We start from the raw sequence: 24,940 nt of genomic DNA, 5'->3' as shown, positions 1-24,940 counted from the left end.
GAATTAACGTAATCCTTGAAAGTAACCGTCGATTTCGACAAGTTTCACCTAGTTACTATTAAATAGTATTAGTTAATATATCGATGTTCACATGACCGGATGAGTCATCAGCTCTATCCCTAGTCCGTCGGTCATTATCCCTCGAGGCACCGGCCGATGGACCAGGGAACAGCTATGATTTACACTATCACCCTCTACTACGACATTTTTTTTAGGTAAACATTCCAACGCTCATGATGACATCGAACACTCATGAATATTTGTATATAGGCCTAGCCAGTCCAAAACCTGAATACACTGTAGGTATGAATCAGACCGCTTATATCATAAACAACTAAATATTAAGGCTAGTTTCCTAACCAGAGAACACACAAGAATGGCACTTTACAAGACTTTTTATACCAAGCCTTCATAAACTAAGAGTATTTCATAAGTTACGTTGCCTGTGTAGATTTAGACTTAAAATCAGTATAAAATCAGTAATGGATTGAAAATCTAAGTGTTATTTACGTTTTGTTTGCACTATAATGTAGTGTACCTGTTTCTCGAAATCGACTAATTTTTAAGCTATGTGTATTACCAGGAATTATTTCAAAACTAATAAATAAATAACGTCTTTGTTGGGCAGCGTACATCAGATTATAGATCTGTTTTACATTAAAACTTTTGTCATTCAAGAAGTTTAAAATACTCAACTAAAAGCTTATGTTATTAATAAAAAAATCACACTGTTCATAACAGTTTGATATAATCAACATTTTTTTGAAAATGTTTAATACTGTACTGTGAGTGAAAGAGTTTTTTTTTAGCAACTACCACAGTACTACGTAAAATCAAAACAATATTTAGGTTGATTGGAGGCCAATCACTTTCTCGCAACTACGCGATAGAGGGCTGACCCAACACCCCCAATAACTGGCCTGGAATGGATTGTTGTGAAAGGAAACTCTAAGAATTTGCAAATGAAGTCCATTCTGAGTAACGTGTGGGGATTAACGGGACATTCTGTACGCTGTTTACAAAATATTTCCTTTGCCTTTCCAAGTACTGAATCTATATGGTTTTGCTTATATTAAACAATAAGTCAAATACGTTGTAGCAGATGTCTTTAGCTGCATTTTACAACAGGTATTTCGTTCACCTTTCTCAGAAATAGCTGTTCATGGCGTGTTCCTGAATCAACAATAAGGTATATTGTGTTATTGTCCTAATAAACACGAGAGACATTCGCCTATCTTTATGGTCGAATTATATAAATAACATTGAACTGATTAATTTAACAAATGATCATTGTTAATTTATTGTAACAATTAGGCTATTTATGTACTGTACATTTATGTTTTATGTTTTACATTTATGTTTTATATGTTTGTTTTGTGCTGTATTTATGTTTTAGTATATATATATACTGTTTAAATATTTATTTATTCAATCAATGTCCTGACTAATCAATACACAACCTAAACTATATTAAATAGAGATTTGATCATATTGTCATAGCATCTCTTTATAAGAAATCTGTCCGGAGTATGTGCAATTTTGGTTTATTAAACTTATTGGTAAATTGGTGTAAGATTGTTTTAGGTTTATTCGTAATCCGGACGCATACGAAGTTGAAGCTTTTGCTTTGGTATTAACAGTCAAGTAAAATAAATAAATAATTAAATAATCTTATAAATTTAAGAAAATGGGTTATTCGTTTGGCTCTGCTACCCGACCATTTTTACTATTGAGGTCTCAAATTAAAGGTATGCACGCACAGATTTGCCATCAAGCATCGGCGTATATTTTTCTATTATCTCACTCGGCTTATACGTAAACGAAATTGCTCCCCATTTTTTTCTTATGGGAGTTAAATTTGGTTTTCATGATTTTCTTCGTTAGGCTAAACAAATCATGTTAACAATTTAATTTTTGAGTTGTTCTAATTCTTATAACGTAGTTTTCTAAAGTTATCTGTTGTGGCTGCCTAGAAATAATCGGACGTTTGTTTCTCCTTTGAAAATGTATTGATAATTATAGTAGTGGTAGTTAATTATGTTACAAGACTATGACAAATTGCCAATTATTGAGTCAACTTGGTCCTCACGCACAGGCTTCGCATATGTAGGCTCTGTCGATTTTCAGAAATTACGTTCATTCTGTATCTATTATTCTTTTGTTATGAATTGCTTTTGATTTTATTTATTTGATTTAATTTTACCATGGTATTTTTCCGGACAAACTCCATTAAAATTATAGCACGGGTCGAGGTTAATTTAACAACTTAAAACTAATTCATTCAACAATAGTTTACCTGAAAACTATTTTACTAATATTTGTTTAAAGTTTTACAGAATACACTTACACATGATGCTATTGTATGTTTTTATTTATACATGATATAGGTACTTACAACAAAACTTGTGAATTTTTGTGTTTATTTATACATTTATTGTATGGCAACAACGTAAACTTAAAGATAGGAGCGAGTGTATGTAATTCCAAGATAGAGTTTAGTATTCACCGATCCTACGATAGTTTAAGAGTATATTTCGTACCTGGGGCCGAAAATGACTTTTTTTCAGCTCGGGATCATTTTTAAGTTCGAGACGAAGATGAAATCGGTCCGTGGTACGATTGCTGTTTTTCACCACACTATACAAATCTGAGAAAATATATCAATAATGTAGGCAAGCATGTTTCTTTACAACCTTTTTATCAGCTCGTGAACATCACACAGAAAATATCCGCATATCGGTGGAAATGTATTTTCCTGTCGATCTACAGAATGCCTTTATAAATTAAAATAGGCTAAAAAGACATAAAAAAAGAATTACAAATGTTTCAAACTAACATGGGTTTAACGGGTTGCTATGCTGGTGACGAAATAACAACTAATTATGAAAATAAAATCAAAACAAATGGAACATATTCCAATCACATTTATTATTTACAGTGTATGTTAAATGGAGAAGTATGTGTAGTACATTGCATAGTTTTTGTCGAGTTTTCAACCGCTGGACCTCAACTTCATTGTACACTTCATTGTTCATTGATCACTGGGAAATCCATTGTAAACTATAAGATATGCACACTAATCAATGCAAATACTTTAAGGTTATGTGAAAAAATATTTAAAGGAATCAGCAAAAATAGTAATACATAATTGCTGGGCAGCGGTCTATTGCAATTCATTAGGGATATACTGCTTGTATATTTAATGATATATATAAATGTTTTAATTAAATAAGCGATTTTCGGTACTAGGGCTGGGAAATTTTAATCACAACTATAGCTGCCATTTCGACCCTGGACAGCAATGCGTAGCTTTCAGCCTCCAATTAACGTCTGTAAAACTACTAAAACAACGTATTGCGGTGAAAAATATTTGCCAATCATACTCAATCGACTCGGAACACTGCAGTTCCTGATTTAATTAAGGGTATTATTAAAAAGTACTCGTGCAGTAATCAATTAAACAGGGTAACGAATTGAAGGATAGATACAACTAGACTATAAGGACGCAAAATACGCGTAGGTACAACTAGACGTAGGGACTACTAGACGGAGGGACCACTAGTCGTAGAGACTACTAGTCGTAGGGACTACTAGTCGTAGGGACAACTGGTCGCATCCGTACAAGCTAGGTGATACTACTTGTCGGTGGGATACACGTCTAGTTGTACCTACGTCTACTTGTACCTACGTCTAGTTGTACCTCCTAAAAATCTGCTGGTACAACTAGTCGGGTGAGCCACCGTCTACTTGTCCCTCCGTCTAGTTGTACCTACGACTAGTTGTCCCTAGGCCTCGAGGTACAAGTAGACGGAGGGACAACGAGACGGAGGGACAACGAGACGCGGTCCCAGTTCTTCCTTGATACAAAATCACTACAACAACTGGCCCATATAAATGGGGTGTGTGGGTCAATGGTGCAACTCACTTGTTCTGTTTCCACTGGTTGTAGACATTGAGCAGAGTGAGATGGTCAGACTCTGGGACTTGGAACTTCTCTCTGACTGAGTCTGCCTCCTCCTCCCTTCCTTTGGGTCGGTAGAATATGGACGGAACCGACAACATGGACACTGCGAACAACCCAGGAGTTATACACAGATAATTTATAATGTTCACATAACTTTTCTTCAAAAATTGTTCAAGCCTGTATGGTCTGTAGTTCAAAATCTTAAAATACTTGTTTTAAGAATTTGCTGTAGACAATAGAATATTGATTTAAATACCTGAACTCCAAATGGCTAGAGCCAAGAACCAGCTTTTGGAATAAATAGGAAATACATAAGTAAATGCTTAGCTTTCAATACTGACTTTCTCAACCATAATTAGGATAAAAACACAGCCAACAGTAAATTTTAATCAAGCCATAATGATAGGTTTTGGCTGAGGGTCTTAAAACCAGTAAAGAAATGCATTGTACAATGGTGACAGTAAGCTTTAAAACCACCAACAATTTAAAGTAACCTTAGTTGCAGGAGGTAACTTAATTATTTCCATGACAAGTTTTTGAACTTGATTTGATGCCCTCAAAAAATTAAAAAAAAGATAAACTAACTGTACTTCCATCTTACCAATAATGAGTATGTCAGCTGTGCAACCCATGGCAGCAGACACTATGAGCATTTGGCACTGTGGAGGATCTAGAGGGAACTCTGCCATCTGACGTCCTAGAGGAGTCAATGACCCGGTGTGGTCCAAGGCTCCCAGGATCCATAACTGGTACAGAGAGTTGAGGATGTTGTCCTGGAATATAGTTCCATTGCTTTCACATTACTGTGTCTTGAGTATTGTGGACTGTGAGGAAGGATTCAAGGAAAGGTAATGGGAGAACTGTGTAGTACTTAACTTTTCACTGATCTTGTATAGAGGAATTCACTTGATCTTTTAAATCTTATAGATTAGATACATTCACTCTCAGCCGCCGCCCCCTTTTTATTCAGATGAAACTCTTGATCATTTATGCAGTTAATATTTTTCAACTGTGCATCTTTGTAAAAAGAAATTATAAGGACTTTATGTTGGAAAATTACACTCATAAATATAACACCCGACACGGGAATGATCTTCAATATCCAGTTGCTTGGATGTTTTAAGTCTTTTAATAAAACAACAAAAATATTAAAAATATTAAATTATTATTATTAGTTTTAACTTATTTGAAATATAGTTATTGGGGTCGTATCATTCGGATGAAGTGCTTTGTGGCTTTGGCCCGCCCCCTGCAAGATAAGATATAAGGGTGGTCTTGCCCCCCGCAAGATGAGATAGAAGGACGGTCCAGATATTGGCAGGAGGTTTTTCAGATGTCCCTGAGATCACAGTGATCAATCTAGATGTCCAGCCAAGATCCCCTAGATTGTCCCATTGTTGCTTCCATAATTTCATTTTGACTAGATTGGTAAATGTTAGCTCACCTGGGGAGGAGGGTCCATGAAGTGGAACTGCAGCAGGTCTTGCACTCCCAGACTCTTCAACAACAACACAGTGTTGGCCAGGTTGGTCCTCTGTATCTCAGGGACTGTTGTGACTAGCAGCTCGTCCTTGTACTGTCTCTCAGTGTACAACCTACACCAGACACATCAGTTTAAATGCAATTATAACCGTGAGAATATAAATTGGAAATTCCATTTGAATAGCTCTAATAAAATTTAAACTTGTACTGACTTTATTGAGTAATAAAGTAACAAAGCTACACAGGTCATCACACACCATTCTACACTCATCCTTCACTCATATTTGGGTTAAAATATGCACCTAGGTGGCGTCCCCATCTCAATGATTGATAGTTGATAATAATAATTGATAATGACATTTTTGAGCCAAATTGTAGATCAATAATGCTTGAAAAGTCCAGGCTGAAATCAAAGTAGGGCTTTTAGGCTTTGGTTGTTTTTATCAGACAATATAAATATTCACACATTGACAGTCTTCTAGAGTACGAAGAGAAGAAGGAAAAGAATGGAAGAGAGAATATGAGAGAACACATAAAAACAAAAAAGAGAAATAGGGAGTATTTAATGGAAGTATGAAAACACAACTATATTTGTTCTAAAAAGCAGCAGATAATATGGCTTTGCACAGTGGTTTTTTTAGTATATCAAATATTAATTGTCCTACACAAACTAGTAGTTAAATGTTGCTAAAGCAAACTACTAATTCCAAGTAAAATAGTTATTTATTTATTTATTTGGAAAATCTCAAAAATATTACAACATTTCATAAACAAAGCTTGCTGCAAAAGCCAGGAAAAATTGGCTTGTCTGCAGCTCATAGAGATAAACTTGTTCTAGATAACAATGTACTTTGTCCCTTGGTCAGTCTTCTCCATATTACACTCTGGTTTTCCTTGTTTCTTGTCAAGATCTGCTATTTGTTGTTTTGACTTATTCTCTACCTTTCTATATAAGACTAGCTTGCTTTAAAAACAACTTGAAACAATTATCTTAAATAAATAAAATATATAACAATAAATAACATGCATTAAATACTTCTCAACTTTAACAATAATATAATGAAATAATTTTTTTAACAATACAACAATACATAACTAAATAAATAATTAAATAATTTATAACAACAATATTAAACCAGTTTTAATGGATTCCTTGAGATGACAATACTAAAATAAATAACGTGCATTAAATGATTTTAACTTTAACAATAATATAAAAAGAAAGTAATGTAATAAACAATGTTTAAATGAATTTATTGAGATAACAATGCTTAAGCCTAGATTTCAAGACTCTAAAACTAGTTATATTTTCTATTTCAGTTGGCAATCTATTAAAAAACGTTGGAACTAGAAATTTTCTAACTCTTTTTGAAAATTTGTTTGTGGTCTTAGGAACAATATAAAACTGTTTGCGTGAATTGTATCTATGGTCATTTTTTACTTTAAATTCATTTGAGAAATAGTAATCAAGTAAAATTATATACTCAAATAATACATCCACTGGTAATACCTCAACTATCCTATATCCGAGCAGAGGGTTTTCTGACAAAACCGTAGAGGCAAGCTTAGTCATAGTTTTTATGATTCTATTTTGCACAGTTTTTATTTGATTTATGGCTGTGGGTGATGCTGATCCCCATGATCTTAAGCCATATCTAATCACTGACTCACATATGCCTGAATATATGATTTTCATTGTTGTAAAAGGTAAAAAATCTTTTAAATAGAAAAATTTTGCTGCACAAACTCGTAGCCTGTTTGTTACTGTCTTAATTTGTAAATCCCATTTCATATTGTGGTCAATTGTTATACCTAAATATTTGTAATTCACTACATTCTGTAATGGTAGGCACCCACATGCAGCATTTTCAAATTGTTTATTGTGTAAGCAGTCATGACAATGGAATTTCACATTTATTTCTGAGCATTTGTATGACGGTGAATGTATGTGCATTAACTTTGATTTATCTCCATTTATAGCTAGACCATTGTCGTGGCACCACATGGTTAAACTTAAGAAATCTATTTGCATTTTTTCGGTAGCTTCCTGAATGTTTTTGTGGGATAATACAAGCGCAGTGTCATCTGCATACATATATATTCTACTAAATTGTAATATTTCAGGAAGTGAATTAACATACAACAAGTATATCAATGGCCCTAATATACTACCTTGGGGTACCCCATACCTTAAGATTTTTTCCTCTCCATATGTACTCTTAATTCTAACCTTACATTTTCTATCCATTAAATAACTTAAAAACCGGTCTTTAATTTGCCCTCTTACTCCTGCTGTGTCCAGAGCCATTGCAATTGTCTCATGCTTTAAATTATCAAATGCCTTACTAAAGTCTATAAATATTACTAAAACCTGTTTTCCTTCACTAAGCTGTTCATTTATATAATCTGTAAAATCTAAAAGTAGCTCGTTTGTTCCTTTCTTCCTCTGATATGCATATTGCTGTTTGCTAATAATACTATTCCTTTCTAAATGGCCAATCAAATTATTTGCAATATATCGCTCCATTAACTTACTAATAGCTGGTAAAATAGATATTGGACGATAATTCAAATAGCTCTCATGACTTCCTGCTTTATAAATTGGTCTAATTACTGCAGTTTTTAACAGTTCTGGAACGCAAGATTTTTTAATTGAAGTATTTATCAAGTTACCAAGTAAGGCTATGGTAATGAATGCGCTTGAGATAGAAACAGCCCAAAAACAACATTTTTTCAAACAAATTTGACCATCCTACCTAAAACACTGACCAGGTCCGGTTCTCCCGGCTCTACCAGATCTCTGATTGGCGTTGGCCTGACTGATGGGGTAGATCTGTAGAGCGTCCATACCAATACGAGGGTTATACACCTTTAACTTGCAATACCCGGAGTCTACCACGAACATGATGCCGTCCACTGTAACACACAAGTAACATGGGGTGTGATAACAAACAAAGCAATAAGGGATGGTAAATAAGTTAGTTGAAGCTAGTTCTTCACATTGTTAATGATTACATCAACTTACCCTAGTCTATTAGTCTATCTAGCTTCATTGATGAGTTCACAAGAAGTTGGACTAATGTACTACTAATGTCAAAAATCCAATCATGGAGACCCTCCAGAGCAATTTAAAACGAGAGAAAAAACAGGTTCCATCAGCAGGAAACCCATTTTTAATAGACAATAAACGAATTCTTAAAGTAAATATTCCTAGAAAACATTCATGCGTCAGATACAGTTACAATTATTCCAAACTTTTCTGTTTGAGGTACATGGAGAAGACAAGGTTTTGGTGTATCTTGGTATCTAATCTTCAAAACAGCTTCTCAGTTTGCCAAGGTTAAACAGTTGGGGGAACAGCGGAATGGCTGTCCATCAGTGCCTAAATATGTTAATACCAAACCTTGCAGACCCTAGGACTGATATTACCATAATCCCTAGAGTGGGAAACTCCCACTTCCCACTTACCTGTGAGTGAGGTTTCCGCAATGTTGGTAGCAACCACACACTTCCTCAGTCCCTCAGGGGACCTCTGGAATATCTTGGCTTGCAGGTCTGAAGGTAGCTGAGAGTAGATAGGCAGCACTGACAACTGTGGAGCATTGTCAATCTCACCCAGTCTCTCTGCCAAAACTTCACACGTCACCTCAATGTCCTCTTGACCTGGCATGAATATCAGGATGTCTCCTGAAATGTTACATCAGAGGTTAAATACAATCTTAACATAGCCTAGAACACTTAATTTGGGGCTGTCAATTAAAATCCATAGGGTTATCCTACTATTGGTTTTATAATAGTAAGAAATGGGTTTTCTCAAATTTGGCCCTCAAAACACAAAGTTTCCCAATTCATCTCTAGACAATTTTAAATAGCTTAAAAAACAAATAATTTAGTACACCAAAGTGTTTTTGTAAGGTTATTGGTTACGGAGAAAATTCAAAAAATTGCAAATTAAAAATTCCCATGATATTCTTATGGAGAGTCCTTTCCTTATTTATAATATGTGAAAGCGATTTCTACGAAACACTACTCCTCCGTTAATAATGGACGGATTTTTACATACGACGTGTCAAAATAAAGTATTTTTTGTGTAGACGCCCCCTTTCACCAATTCCTGTAATAAAAATCCTCGGGCTTTGCCCCACAGGCCATCAAAGTTGGAGTTTCTCCCATTAGATTAACATGGGTGAATCTAAATATTTAATTGGAAACTTTGTCCCCACTAATTTGAGAGAACGGCTGGGCATAGAAACTTAAAAGAGGTGTCCAAAGAAAGGTTTTGGTCTGTAGATGAGTTGTCAAAAGTATTGTTTTACCTTTTGTAATTTACGAGAATAATTATTAGTGTTTTTATTCTAAAATTATAACTTCTGTAAACAAAATAGAGCTATTTACCCCGGCCCATCTCTTACTTTACCTTCTTGTCCCTGCAGATGTATCTGAAGAGCCTGTTTAACTGCAGCGTCCACATAGTCTTCCACTGGGTTCTTGCTGAAGAACGTTTCCACAGGGAATGTGCGGCCAGGGATTGTGTATGTTGGAACGTTGCCGAAGAAAGTGGAGAATTTACCAGCGTCCATCGTAGCAGAAGTGACTATAAGTTTGAGATCTTGTCTGCGTGCTACTACCTGAAGAATCAATAACGAGTTTTAGCTTCATTTAGGGTTTTGTGGTACCTAAATATCTAAATTAAAAAGAAAAATTGTAGTCCCATTCAATTAGATTTTACTTGTACACATTATTCCAATGGTTGGTTGTTGGCCTTAAACTCCCAAATTAACCTCATTACTAGAATTTTGGCGAACTGGAAGTTTACTAATAGCAGGGTTTAATAACTTGTAAATTTAGTATCACGGTGTCAGAATAAGTTTTCGACCCATAATTATTGTTGTAGTGTCATCTTCAAAAAGATAATGTGGAGTGTTGATTTGCAAATCATTTCTCCCTATTTACTATTGCTATCTTTCATAGGTCTACCGGGCTATGATAACAGCCCGCCACCACCGGGCCACAAACATTAGCCCGGGCGATTTGGCAATCCTGGGCTTACCAGGCTCAAACCCGGGCCTACCGGGCTATAATGACAACCCGGGCACTGTACCTGAGCCCAGTTTGCCCGGGCTATGATGACAGCCCGGGCTTTGTACATGAGCCCGGTTTGCCCGGGCTATTTGGCAAACCCGGGCTTACCGGGCTATGATGACAGCCCGGGCTCTGCACCTGACCCCGGTTTGCCCGGGCTATTTAGCAAACACGGGCTTACCGGGCTAAGATGACAGCCCGGGCTCTGTACATGAGCCCGGTTTGCCCGGGCTATTTGGCAAACCCGTGCTTACTGGGCTATGTTGACAGCCCGGGCTCTGTACCTGAGCCCAGTTTGCCCAAGCTATTTGGCCCATGCGATTTGGCAAACCCGGGCCTACCGAGCTATGATGACAGCCCGGCAACTGAACCTGTGCCTGGTTAGCCCGGGCTATGATGACAGCCCGTCACTACCGGGTTAAAGTAATAGTAATAAAGCATGTTAAAGACATTGGCCTGGGCGATTTGGCTCATCCGGGCTATGATGCCCCAAAAATTACATTATATTTAATTACAATAGTTAATAAATACTAAAATGCCGGTAGGATGAACCTTTTGTTCGGTTGGCACTTCATTTTAAACTTACACTAAATTAAACATTCTTTATAAACTTTATAAAAAGAAACAAATATGCATATACAAATTATGTAAAATAAATGAGAAAATAAATAACTTCTCCCTATTTACTATTGCTATCTTTCATAGGTCTACCGGGCTATGATGACAGCCCGTCACCACCGTGCTAAAGACATTAACCCGGGCAATTTAGCAAGCCCGGGCTTCCCGGGCTATGATGAAAAACCGGGCTCTGCACCTGAGCCCGGTTTGTCCGGGCTATTTAGCAAACCCGGGCTTATCAGGCTATGACAGCCCGGGCTCTGTACCTGAGCCCGGATTGCCCGGGCTATTTGGCAAACCCGGGCTTACCGGGCTATAATGACAACCCGGGCACTGTACCTGAGCCCAGTTTGCCTGAGCTATGATGACAGCCCGTCACCACCGGGCTAAAGACATTAGCCCGGGCGATTTGGCAAACCCGGGCCTACCGGGCTATGATGACACATCCTGGCTATGATGCCCCAAAAATTACATTTTAATAAATTAAAATAGTTCATAAATACTAAAATGCCAGTAGGATGAACCGTTTGTTCGGTTGGCACTTCATTTTAAATTTACACCAAATTAAACATTCTTCATAAACTTTATAAAAAGAAACAAATATGTAGGCCTATATACATATTATGTAAAATAAATAAGAAAATAAATAACTTCTCCCTATTTACCATTGTTATAATATTGCCCCGTTTCATACAACAAACAACCTATGACTGGAAAATGGGTTTTCTTTCATAGGCCTACTGGGCTATGATAACAGCCCGCCACCACCGGGCCACGGACATTAGCCCGGGCGATTTGGCAAACCCGGGCCTACCGGGCTATAATGACAACCCGGGCACTGTACCTGAGCCCAGTTTGCCCGGGCTATGATGACAGCCCGTCACCACCCGGCTGAAGACATTAACCCGGGCAATTTGGCAAGCCCGGGCTTCCCGGGCTATGATGAAAAACCGGGCTCTGCACCTGAGCCCGGTTAGCCCGGGCTATTTGGGAAACCCGGGCTTATGATGACAGCCCGGGCTCTGTATCTGAGCCCGGATTGCCCGGGCTATTTGGCAAACCCGGGCTTACCGGGCTATAATAACAACCCGGGCACTGTACCTGAGCCCGGTTTGCCCGGGCTATTTGGCATACCCGGGCTTACCGGGCTATGATGACAGCCCGGGCTTTGTACATGAGCTCGGTTTGCCGGGCTATTTGGCAAACCCGGGCTTATCAGGCTATGATGACAGCCCGGGCTCTGTACTTGAGCCCGGTTTGCCCGGGCTATTAGGCAAACCCGGGCTTACCGGGCTATGTTGACAGCCCGGGCTCTGTACCTGAGCCCGGTTTGCCCAAGCTATTTGGCCCGGGTGATTTGGCTAACCCGGGCTATGACGACAGCCCGGCCAGTAAACCTGTGCCCGGTTAGCCCGGGCTATGATGACAGCCCGTCACTACCGGGTTAAAGTAATAATATAGCACGTTAAAGACATTGGCCTGGGCGATTTGGCACATCCGGGCTGTGATGCCCCAAAAATTACATTTTATGAAACAATAGTTCATAAATACTAAAATGCCGGTAGGATGAACCGTTTGTTCGGTTGGCACTTAATTTTAAACTTACACTAAATTAAACATTCTTTATAAAGTTTATAAAAAGAAACAAATATGTATATACATATTATGTAAAATAAATAAGAAAATAAATAACTTCTCCCCATTTACTATTGCTATAATATTGCCCCGTTTGAAACAACAAACAACCTATGACTGGAAAAATGGTTTTTCTTTCATAGGCCTACAGGGCTATGATATCAGCCCGCCACCACCGGGCCACAGACATTAGCCCGGGCGATTTGGAAATCCCGGGCCTACCGGGCTATAATGACAACCCTGGCACTGTACCTGAGCCCAGTTTGCCCGGGCTATTTGGCAAACCCGGGCTTACCGGGCTATGATGACAGCCCGGGCTCTGTACCTGAGCCCGGTTTGCCCGGGCTATTTAGCAAACCCATAGATCACTGCCACACCCCACAGACAACCTCCCTCCAAGTTGAGAAATGATCAATTCTGTCATCATTGAACATTTTAACTCTTTGGAATCGTTTTGCCAGATAAGACTCAAACAGGTCATGTGCTATGCCTCTAAATCCATAGTCATCAATTTTGGTTATAGAACCTGTTATACTATTTACATGAAAATATATTAATAACATTATTTTTATAACTTAGACACATTAAAAAATCGAAAGCTGAGCCTGGGTTGATACAGCAACTGTTATAGAACCTTTTTTTATTTCAATAATCAATTATATAGTTTTAGAATAATTAGTCCATGACAAAGTTTTTGAATAAATAAACCTACCACATAGTTGTGTAAAATATTATATTTCATTTGTTTCGATCATCTGCCTGAAATTGTGAAATAAGCATTTGGCATTTCTGTTCGTTTATATTTAAATGTCAACACAACGTTAAACATTGTAAGTTTTCTCCTGCTTCAACTCAAAACTTTAGACATCCAAGGGGCTTTGCCCGAGGGAACTCAGGGAAATGAATAGGCCTAAGACATTCCTAGATATATGGACCATCTATGTGCTTAGTATTGGCTATATTGGTTTAGTATTTTAGTCGTGACAGCAAGACAGACGGACAGACACCACCTCAATTGTATAATAGTATAGATGGACAGACAGATAAAAGTAATTTTTTGATAGCCAATCATAGAAATTTTCAAAAACAGTGAGTAAGGAAAATTGCAGGATGGACTTATAGACAACTTATCCTTATTCCGTACAACACAATTTTATAAAGTTTAAAAAATAATAATAAATTCAAGCTGAAAACGTATTTAAAATATTGTCTATTGATTTACTCCACACATAAAATTTAAGAGATTAATAGCTTTGTAACTATTTACTACTGCAGAGGAATTCTACAATTGATTTATATGAAGATTGTGGTATTACGTGTTGTGGTTTTACGTACGTCTCTAAGCAGTCCAAACAATACGTCAGTACTGAGGGATCTCTCGTGAGCCTCGTCCATTATGATAGCACTGTAGTTGTCCAGATCTGCTTCCCTGAGGGACTCCCTCAACAGTATACCATCAGTCATGTATTTGATCACAGTATCCTGTCAACAAAGTAGTGGGTAGCAGCTAGCAGCATGGCATAGATCCAGTAATTGGAGATTTGTTGAATTATAACTTAGACCACTAGGACTTACGTACAGCAGATTCCTTCTACTTTGAACAAAATTTGACTGGACTGGATATTTAGATTTAAAAAAATTCAGATTGATAAATGCAATAGAACATCATAACAAAATAAAACACAGTATTTTTATGACAGTAAACGACCCTACATTTATCCCAAAATCAGGACAACACTGTGATCTTATTCCACAATTGCAGAAATATCATCTACCGTGATTGTGGCAACACCCATTGATCCCTACAATGGTACTTTGTAGTTCTTATTAATAACCTTAAAAGGGAACCAACCAAACACCGTTAATAAATGGACACTAGGTCATAAGCTTCTGACGATTATTACGTATTTCTCTTTTCCATACAACCTCTTGTACAAGCCAGACCTTTTCTTGGTCATTTAATTCAAAGTAAAATTCTCAGTCAGTTTAATACCCTGATTAATATTTCAGAACACACTTTAAAAGCACAAAAAAATTAGACTAGTTATGTATCTTATCAAAAAAGCTACCGGTAACCAGCTTGTCAGCTTTGTAAGCAAATAGGACTAGAGAGTTTTATTTTTAGGAAACAATCTGGATTATCAGGCAGATCTATTTCACAATAGATCTTGAGGTGATAGTGGTCTCTACTTGAAAGATCATAAGGTATGAGGTAGGAGAAAATCAAACTATTAAAGAATGAGGTGGTTAACTTACTATCCAAAATTAAGGCTGAAATTTGCTAGCACCTAGAATTGTTAACCTAAAATAGGGTAGAGTTATCACCTCAGAAGTACAATCCTCGAAACGTATCGCATAACCAACAGTCTCTCCCAGCTTAGAGCCCATCTCATCACTGACTCTCTTGGCTACCGACATGGCTGCTACTCTCCTGGGCTGTAACATGACATGATGTAAGGCATTGGACAGATTAGACGCATCTATACATTAGCCTCATATATTATATACGATAATGTCTTAGTGGATGGTAAATTTTTCACTAACAAGAACAAATTACAAAGTAGCCAACTATTAAATACACATTGTCTATTGCAGTGCTAATTTTAAAACTCCACTGCAAACAATACAAGAGAAAAATATATTTTACAGACAGCAGTGTTAAGATGACGTATTCCATGTTAATTTACTTAATTAATGTAGAACTATCTTAAGGGTACCAAGAGGGAAAAGACAAGGTGGGGTTGAGTTTGAGAAGAAAATAAGAAGGAACGCCTAAGAGGGAGAGTAGAAAAAGTAAGACAGATGATTTTGACATCTGAAAAGACTACGCAAGAAAAAAATAAGAGGGTAGTGGAGTTGATGGTAATAGAGGGAAGGAGACCAAAAGGAAGACCTAGAAGGTTGATGGATAAGGTAAAGAGAAAAATGGAGGAAGAGAATGTGTGGAGGAATGGAAGAAGATAACGAAACCTACTATATGCCCAGACCTGAGAATAACCAACACGTAGGCCTACTGTATTTATACAGCATAAGTATGTTTAATGTAGAGTAATGTACCTGAGTACACCCTATGAGGCCGTATTTACTGTATCCATCTTCATGCAGATACTGTGTGAGTTGTGTAGTTTTGCCTGAACCTGTCTCTCCCACAATGATGACCACACTGTTCTCTCTAATGACATTCAACAACTGGAACAACATAATCAAATGTATTTAATGTCATTAAACAGCCAGCTTGTCAGGGTAAGATGATAACCACAATTTCTGGGTAGTGGTTTGAGTTGTTTGATAAAAACCAACCCTCAAAGCTATAAGTCTGCTGACTAAGCAAATTTATATTCACTTTATGAAGATTTTACAGATTCACATTAAAAGAAAAGTTGTATTTGGATTCCCTTACAGTTAACATAACATTTACAGTATGAGTTTAATTTATTTCACTGAAATAAAATTGATGAAGTGATAAAATTGAGCAAATTCAATTAGATATGAATTGTTTGCATAGCTAAGTGTGTTTGGTGCTCGCCATGGGCCTAATCACTTTCGCAAATCAAAAGGGTCAAACGTGGTCAATCCCAGACCTAGATACCACTTTTAGTCTCATTGGGCAATAAAGTTATGCAATCTAACAAAAGGTCAACATTATATAATAAAAAATACTGGGGTTTGAATCTTTTCTTCACAAAAAAAAAACTCCAATTTCAAAACTAGATCAACTTAATTTTGGTAGAACTGTTATTTACCTCTTGCCTGACAGCAAAGACAGGAAGATATCTTCTTTGTTCTGTTATTGTTTTCTTCTTTGCAAAGTCACTACTGGCTTCTGGAGTGTCTTTCATGTGTTCAGCAAACTTCTGATCTGTTTTGTAATCCGTCACATCGTCCTGGCCCTGTCTGTCATCCTGAAGACAAACGGTTTATCGTTTTAGGATGGGTAGGAAGGGTCCTGAAATTTCAGGTAATTTTTGGGAAAAATATATTCTATATATATCAGGACGAGATTACATTTGAGATTTTCTCAGTAAAGGATTTGTTCTGAAAGTCACCGCTTTAGCGTTTCAACCATCCATAACTAATTATTTATTGTGCTAAAGCCTTTAGAATCAACTGACATCAATATATATAATTATTGACATTCATAATTCAACTTCTGCTAGCTAAGCTACATTATCCACTATCAGTTACTTTTGGTAACCAAAATTTGTAAATACTAAATGTGTATTTGTTTGGCTTAGTAGTTTTAAACCCTTTTTTAAAAATAGTCAAAGAGGAATTATTTGTAGATGTCTCGAATCAGAATTTAAGAATCAAAACCAGATTCCACTTATCACTCAAGTCACACTCAGAATGGTCACGTAAACTTGTCATATGCCACGTCTCCAATCAAATGTACAATGATTATCAATGATAGTGTTTAGAATTACTACTCTGTTTTATCAATCTTAGTATGTGCTAGATACAAATACAGATGTGCACAGATTGGATCCAAAGCAATTAAATATATTTGGCACAAGAAAAAAAAAAGTATATTTCATAAAATTATACCTTTTCATCCTTTTTCTCAAGACCAATGATATTTCCTATTGTGGTTCCAGCGAGTTCCCAATGTTTCTTCTGTGCCCTCTTTCGTTCTTTCTGTTCTCGGAAGACTCTCACCAGAGCCGAACCTTTCCTTGCCACCATTGCCATGTCAGACGATGCATCCTGTGAGACCCCAAAAATCAAATCATCAGTAGCCTAAGTAAATATACACTCTACGATTGCTAACATAACATTCATTTGAATCGCTTCTCTTGGTTGGAAAAATCTTTCATTGTATAAACAGAAATGTAAAGATTTTTTTTAGAAAAGAGTTTAGTGGTTTTCACTATCAAAATCTGAAGGTGATTATGAAATATTGTTGCATATAAAATTTCCAAAATAATTTTATCTTCTTTTACCCCTACTGAAGAAGTACTGAAATGGGTGTATTTTGTCTTGAGTAAATAGCTTCTGAAGCTCTTGGGATATGATTATTACAAGTCTGGTTGCTTCCACTACATTTTTTCAACAAATTAATTTAATAGTCATACTGCAGCCCATCAAATCTTCATCATTTGATTTATCTAATAAAAAATCATTATTTCTTCTTTTGAACAATTAAATTCATTTAAGAGATTTTATAATGCCCTAGGCTGCAATGGTGGGACCAAGGATATGAGAAGGATGTCCGTTACAGAGGAGATGATGAAGGACCGAGAAAGATGGCACAGAGCTGTTAGAGAGGCCAAAAACCAGCTTAGGTTTGAGTGGCCAGCTAGGTAAGGTAAGAGATTTTAATAAAATAATTTTATAAAATTGTAAGCAATGTGGACAAGTTTGAACGATATCTTACAAATCACAAATAGGTTTGAAAGTAATGGAAACAGAATCTCACCGGTGGCACTAAGGAGAGGATGACCACAAAAAGGAAAAATAGAGAGTGTGTAGAGATAAGGAATTAAGGAAAATATTCTTAGGGTACAACAACAACAAAAAATAGGTTGACCACAAAAATCTAAAGGGGAATGAAAAAAATGAAATAGGGAAAGACAATGGAGTGCAATTAAGATTTAATTGCACTAATTTAAGGTTTACTAAGTTCTTAGTCCACACTAACAACTTAGCTACTCAGGGTATTACTTACCTTGACAGGTATAACAGGTTCTGGTTGTTTGGTGAAGACGATCCGTCCGTCGAGGAATGGAGGCACGATGTTGTGTACGAGCAGATGAACTCTAGCCTCACTCTCCTCGTCAAAATCATCATCAACATCCACCGACTGTACCACTCCACTGGTCAACATACGGTTACGCTCCCATAGCTCATTGTCCTGTAACCACAATATTCGGTTTAACGTTGTGATATACCATTGATTTACCAACTACCAAGTTCTTGTTTCTGTAACTAACTGTGTAATAGACCATTATGTTTGGACACACACTAAAAAACTACGAAATGTTTGAAATTCAATTATCACTTTGGATCACATTAAACAAAAATAATCTATCGCCTGGAACCACATTTTGTCGAACTATGAATTTGTTTTGTTTAAACTAAATCTAAGTATTTCATACCTTGTTGATCTGTCTCTGCTGAGCGCTCATCCGTTTCTTCTTGCGCTGCTCCAGTTGTTGTTCCTTCTTGCGAGCGTACTCCTCGCTGACGTTGCTGAACGGGTTGTTGGCAGTGTCGGCTCCGTCGTCTAGAGCGTACCACTCCCTGTCTAGCCGCAGCTGCTCGGCTTCCCACTGAGCCCTGTCACTGCTGCCCCCCCAGGCCACCTCTGACTCTGAAATTGGGATGAATTAGTTGCAATCAGTGATTCTTGGCATTTAACACAAGTGTTAAGACAATAAACTGTTACATGACACAAATGTCACACCACTTAATGTAATGGAGCCCATTACATACAGAGTGTCCAACTAAGAGGTTTACATTTGATTTTATACTGCTTGATCATTTGTGCATCGAAAGTTTTGAAAGTTTATAAAATTTATCAAGTAGATTTGAAAATATTTTGTGAAAGTATCAGGACCCTAAAACTTTGTAAAACCAAAATGGAATCAGATTTAAAATTTGAGGCCTACATATCTTATTCTTATACAAATTACTTTTCTATTATCTGATTTGTTTACTGCATTTTGACACTTATCTCTTTACTTATCTCTTTACTTACCTCTTTACACTTATCTCTTTGTATGTTGAATAATATGTTTTTATTTATTTTATTTTTAACATACTACAAAACAGAATACAAATCCCATTTACATTGCAGCACTATCCTAGTTAATACAAAAATTGAGAACATGCTATGAGTTCATGAAATTGATTATAGCCTAAAGTGAAACATTCATAGACTACGAATAATAATAAATATTAATTATTAAATAACAACAACAATAAAAAATAGTAACTTAGCATTAAATAACAATAAATAAGAGTGATTAAGAATACAACACAAATAAATAAGATAAGAAGCTAAATATGAGACACACGATAACTGATGAAGGAAAGAGAAATAAGTGACATTAAGCATTATGTGAGACTAAAGATTTTTTTTTCGGCTAGGCTTGAGTTAAAAATGTAATATCAATGTTGTTTGGTTATGTATATTCAAGTATAATATTGCTTTACTAGCTTTACCAGAAATGAAGTAAAAACATTTACGGAAAGTAAATAAAAGAAACGTCTTATAACACTTTAAACGTTTAAACATATATTTACGCTTATACTGATCAAGAAGTTATTTAAAAACATTTAGCTTGGAAAATGGAAAAGTCCTTTAAACTACAATTAAAGTAGTTATTCTTTTCAATTATGAACTTTTAAAACCCAGCAGATTTTTTATTTAACTTGATAATTTTTTAATGAGCCAAACTAATCATTTTGTTGTTACCTACTAATGTGTCAATTTCATTGTTTCATTGTACATCAGGTTTACAAATTCAAACCTCTTCTTGTGTTATCAACAATATTTCTTTACCCAAAAGTAGTGTTTGAAATAGGTTAGTTGGCTCATTGATTGACACTACAACCCTTTGGAACACTACTGTGAAGTATTCGCCCCATTCTCCCATAAAATAGTAACCAGTTATACCACTAAAAAAAAGTTTGATGCCAAACAAACTGATAAATAACTAACGTTACCTTTGCCTGGCAATGGAGTAGCTCCAGAATGTTTCCTATCCTTGGCCCAGGTGTTGTATCTATGGGCTGGAGTAGGTCTGCGAGTCGACCAGTCAGACTCGTCCTTGTTGTACGTGCGAGGTGTCGGCAGATCCCAGGCTGAATTACGCGAAGGTGTCGGGTCATCATCGTCCCAGGACGTCCTACAAACAGTTCAAATCCAACCATATTGTAGTAGTTTAACTTTTTAGGCTTATTTTTAGTCAACATTTAAATTATTTACAGCTGACATTTTTCTTTACAACATCTTTAGAGTTAGTAACCCACAAAAACATCAAAATAAAATTTAACACTAAACTGTACAATACACAAAAGATATTTAAACACACCAAACTTTATAGTGCTATCATGACATGGCGGCAGTTGTAGTTGGACGATAATATTCGTCGTACGACCTAGACAACTCTAACTACAATTGCCACCGTGTGATAAAAGTGCTACCAATTTTTAAATGTGTTGCAAGCTCTGAAGATATTGAAAGAAAACATGTAAGCTGTAAATAATTGAAATGTTGGACTACTGAAGAAGGTAAACCAAAAAGCCATGTATACGTCGTCCAGGGGCTCCGTCATATATATATATTTTTTTTTAGGGAGAGGAGGGAAAATGCTTTTACGCACAGAGGTAGGCAGCCTAAAAACCCCCTCTACTCTGTTGGACACAGACCTGGAATTGTTTGTCACATTACTTCAAGTCAGGCCAACGTGTGACCTAAGCCATTAGGACTCGCACCCTTTCTGGCATTTTAAATGCCAGGGGCTCCGTCATATTAGAATGAATATTACTAATACGAATAAAGATATTTGAATTGAATTAATATTAGTAGTTTAACATTGCGTGCTTCTCCCAAATACAGCCTGTTCAGATATGCGCAGTAAAGGAGCGTGTTGTTGTTGTGTTTCCTTTGCAAAGGCGTTCTTATTTAAATAATTCTCTACATGTAAATATTGCTTTAATTGTTTTATAAATTTTGTTTTGACATCGCAAATGATGAGAAGTTTTGTTTAGAGTGTAAGCTGTGCGAGACATGTTTTAACTGTAAACATAGCCAAAACAGGTCACTCAAAAATAATTTTTAAAATAACAAAAGACTGAAAAATTATTACTTGATACTTGTTTTAGATTGGTAAATTTGGTATTTTTCAAAGTTCTATCATTGTAATTGAACGCTTAACTAGTAAGACTGACGTTTCAGACTGATAAATTTTGAATTTTTCAAATTTGAACTATAGTATCCTAACTGATATCACATCACCATGTCCTATGTGTAAGTTATTTTTTACAAGGTAGGCCTAGGCCTAGTTAATATTTGTTTTTTTTTACTGATGTTTTTTATTGATGTTGTTTGATAAAAGATTTTTAATATTCTTGCCTGTTATTACAGTATTGTTTTTGTATTTTACCAGTCATCTGTCATCAGTAGGTATTTAACAATGTTACAAAGTCAGGTTAAAATGTTGAAGTGCATTTTCCATTATGTATAGCCTAAGAAGGGAAATCCCGTCTTGATTTAATCTCAAAATTTTATGAGAAATAAAAATCCCGTCTCGTCTTGTCTCAAACTAAAAATCCAATCTTGTCCATCCCTAATTTCTTAACATAAGAGAGTTCTATACCGTACACCATATTAGCAAAAGATGTGATGAAATGTTTTAATTTACAGAAGGCTCTAAAGAAAGTGATTTGAAAGTCTATAGACCCTACATTTTAAAGAAAACTTAATGTATGAGAAAATTTAAAAAAGACTATAATAGACAACTGTTTGTACCTTGATGTAGAATCTTTAGATTTGATATTGGGTGTCCAAGGTTCATCTTTGAAGCGAATACTTGGCGTTTCCGACCACTCTCTTCCACTCCGTCTTTCGCTGCCTTCCCTCTCACTCCTGTCCCTGTCTCTGTTTCTGTCTCTTTCTTGTGATTTCCTCCTATCCTTGTCTTTATGGCTTCTGTCTCTTTCCCGATCCTTATCTCTACGCCTGTCCCACTCTTTGTCTGAAAACAATGCAATTTAGCAAAAGAACATCAGACAAGCAAATTGTGTAAAACTTGTTTCTTGTCAAAACTAATGGAAAGCAATATTGTTTACTCGTTTCTAACAGCCAACTCTTGAGAAGTATGGGCACCGGTAGGCCTTAATTAATTAATTTAATTTGTTTACTCTTAAGTACCAGTAGGCCCTACGATTTTTCATTACAAAAAATACATTCTTAGATAGTGAGATTTATTTTGTGATGCCTATAGACTCCTTTAAAATTTATATTCAGGATTAAGAATGAAGCAGAAAAAAAAAACTTATAATTGACTAGTTTCATACGGTAGGCCTACTTTTAGTTTCTAAAAGTCTATACCAAAGCCATTTCAATAAATTAAAAGAGAAAGACTTAAATTGATTAATTGAGGAACTTATTAAATCAATCAGTATAACAACAAGTTTAGCCAATAGTTTGCAACCTTAAAGAAATGTAAAAATAAATTTTACGAGTGATACAAGAATTTAATAAAACATGGCTATCAAAAGAAAACGAAAAGAAAAGAAATGTTTTGATGCCTATTAAAATCTTGAATATTCTAAAACACATGCAATGGTAAGTCTGACTTGGTATGTTATTGTATAATAAACCATCAACAGTTAGCCTACTTTAGAATTGTTAGCCGTACAGTAAAACTTAAGGCTTTTAATATGTTGAAATAGCACCTATCCATACAATATTAGTAAAAATACACACAATATTGCACAATGTGGTACGATACAGTAACAAAATGTGCAGTCATCTCTGCCTAGTGAATAAGTTCATATAAATAACAATCGAGTTTGTTCCTTACCTCTATTCTCTCGTTGTTTGTCTTCCTTATCCTTGGTGGAGGTGTAAAGTCCCTTCTCCCTGTCCCGTCTCAGTCGAGCCTCCTGCCGCTCTCGTGCCTCACGTGAGATACCTCCCGTGTGAGACGGGGTCTCATTGCGAGTCTCACGGTAATGTCTGTAATATTAAGTCACTAACTCTTCAAGAAATCAAATAGAAAATTTGGTTTTCTTAATTGTTTTGAAAACTTTCATATTTCTTATGTTATAGAAATCACATGGTAGCACTTTAACAAAAAAAAACCTTAATCGATACAAAAGAAAGTAGAAACCTTTGATCTCGTTCTTGCTATAATAAAAACTACAATTTGAAATTGGAGAGTCTTTTAATAGTGAATTATATCGCCTGGATATTTATCTTTTATGCTAGGCCTACCTACTTTTAATAGTTTTTAATAAAAACACAGATAAATTAAATATTTCTATGTGCAACAAAACATTTCATAAAAGGAATCAGCAAATATAATTGCTTTTAGGTGGATACCGTACCAAGGTTTTTCAAACAGAAACAATTTGATAATTTCTTGAGCTGTCCATACTATTACCAATGAATACAGTACAAACCTTTTAAGAAGCGAAAGGCTTACGGAGAATAGTCGGACTGGAATTTTACAAGGATCTCTCGCGCAGTGGCCGTGCTTTAGTTTAAGACAGAAATAATTTGGTCATTTCTTGATTTACTCGTATGTGGTTATATTGTATGCTGAACGGTACCTACTTTAGTAATTCAACGAATTGGCTGCATCAAATTTTTTGAAATGATAATCAACAATTGGGATTAGATTTTCAGAAGCTCACTCTATTTTTGTCTTGGTAATAGTAGAGTTTCCTCCTCAAAACCATTGCTGCTGGACATCTCCTCCCCCGCATCAAAGTCGTTGCTCTCTCTTACCCATTGGCTAGGTATCTTTTAGAAAAGCAGGATTTGTGTGGGGAGCAGGGCCGGACTTAGGACTTCAGAGGCCCCGGGCGAATTTGCCGATGGGGCCCCCAGTATGATTATACGAGAACAAATACGTTACACAATTTAACGCATATTACATGCACACTAATTTTAAATAGACAATTTCAAGGTGAATTAATATGTAAACCTGTTAGAATAGTATGCTGTATTTTGCATAAACTAATTTTATGTAATATTTTAAGTCTGAAAATAGCTACAATGTACGGTGTAATGTTATGATTTGTTCTTGTTGTAATTGTATTTATAAAATTTTAATATACCTAGCAGGTACCTTACAATTTTTTTTGCAATACATTAAAATATAATATCCTTTGCAACAAATAATGAAAACTATAGATAAAATAAAAATAAAATAACACGCGTACTTGTAAAAGGTTTAATTTAAATTTGTTTACTGTAATACACATTCTATTTGGTGCTTGAATGAAAACACAAATAAAAAATAACTAACATTAATTAATGGAATAAATTATATTTAATTACATGATGTAAGTCAGAGATAATGCATAAACTGATAAAGCTTTAATATATTTTATAACTTACTATAATTTTACTAACAAACCTTTTACTAAGTTTATAAGATACAAGTCAAAACAATTTTAAAGTTTACTTTTTATAGATTAATC

General features: G+C 35.9%; 1 protein-coding gene across 1 annotated transcript in view; it reads right to left on the bottom strand.

Annotated features, from left to right (window-relative positions):
- LOC129002698 (pre-mRNA-splicing factor ATP-dependent RNA helicase PRP16) overlaps nt 1-24,940 on the bottom strand; it is a 40,525-nt gene that overhangs the window by 9,673 nt on the left and 5,912 nt on the right. Inside the window, exons 3-18 of the mRNA XM_054430695.1 lie at nt 23,314-23,468; nt 22,257-22,482; nt 20,450-20,631; nt 18,877-19,091; nt 18,447-18,632; nt 17,327-17,485; nt 16,525-16,683; nt 15,839-15,970; nt 15,107-15,217; nt 14,117-14,263; nt 9,864-10,074; nt 8,915-9,133; nt 8,203-8,362; nt 5,409-5,559; nt 4,566-4,737; nt 3,926-4,067 (exon numbers count right to left, since the gene is read on the bottom strand). Coding sequence (XP_054286670.1) covers nt 3,926-4,067; nt 4,566-4,737; nt 5,409-5,559; nt 8,203-8,362; nt 8,915-9,133; nt 9,864-10,074; nt 14,117-14,263; nt 15,107-15,217; nt 15,839-15,970; nt 16,525-16,683; nt 17,327-17,485; nt 18,447-18,632; nt 18,877-19,091; nt 20,450-20,631; nt 22,257-22,482; nt 23,314-23,468 — 2,727 coding nt within the window. The remainder of the gene's footprint in view (nt 1-3,925; nt 4,068-4,565; nt 4,738-5,408; nt 5,560-8,202; nt 8,363-8,914; nt 9,134-9,863; nt 10,075-14,116; nt 14,264-15,106; nt 15,218-15,838; nt 15,971-16,524; nt 16,684-17,326; nt 17,486-18,446; nt 18,633-18,876; nt 19,092-20,449; nt 20,632-22,256; nt 22,483-23,313; nt 23,469-24,940) is intronic.

This window comes from Macrosteles quadrilineatus, unplaced genomic scaffold (assembly GCF_028750875.1).
Source record: "Macrosteles quadrilineatus isolate MER2022 unplaced genomic scaffold, UCM_ALF_1.0 Scaffold_9__3_contigs__length_116548681, whole genome shotgun sequence".
Taxonomy (NCBI): Eukaryota; Metazoa; Arthropoda; class Insecta; order Hemiptera; family Cicadellidae; genus Macrosteles; species Macrosteles quadrilineatus.
This window is presented reverse-complemented; position numbering and strand designations above follow the sequence as displayed.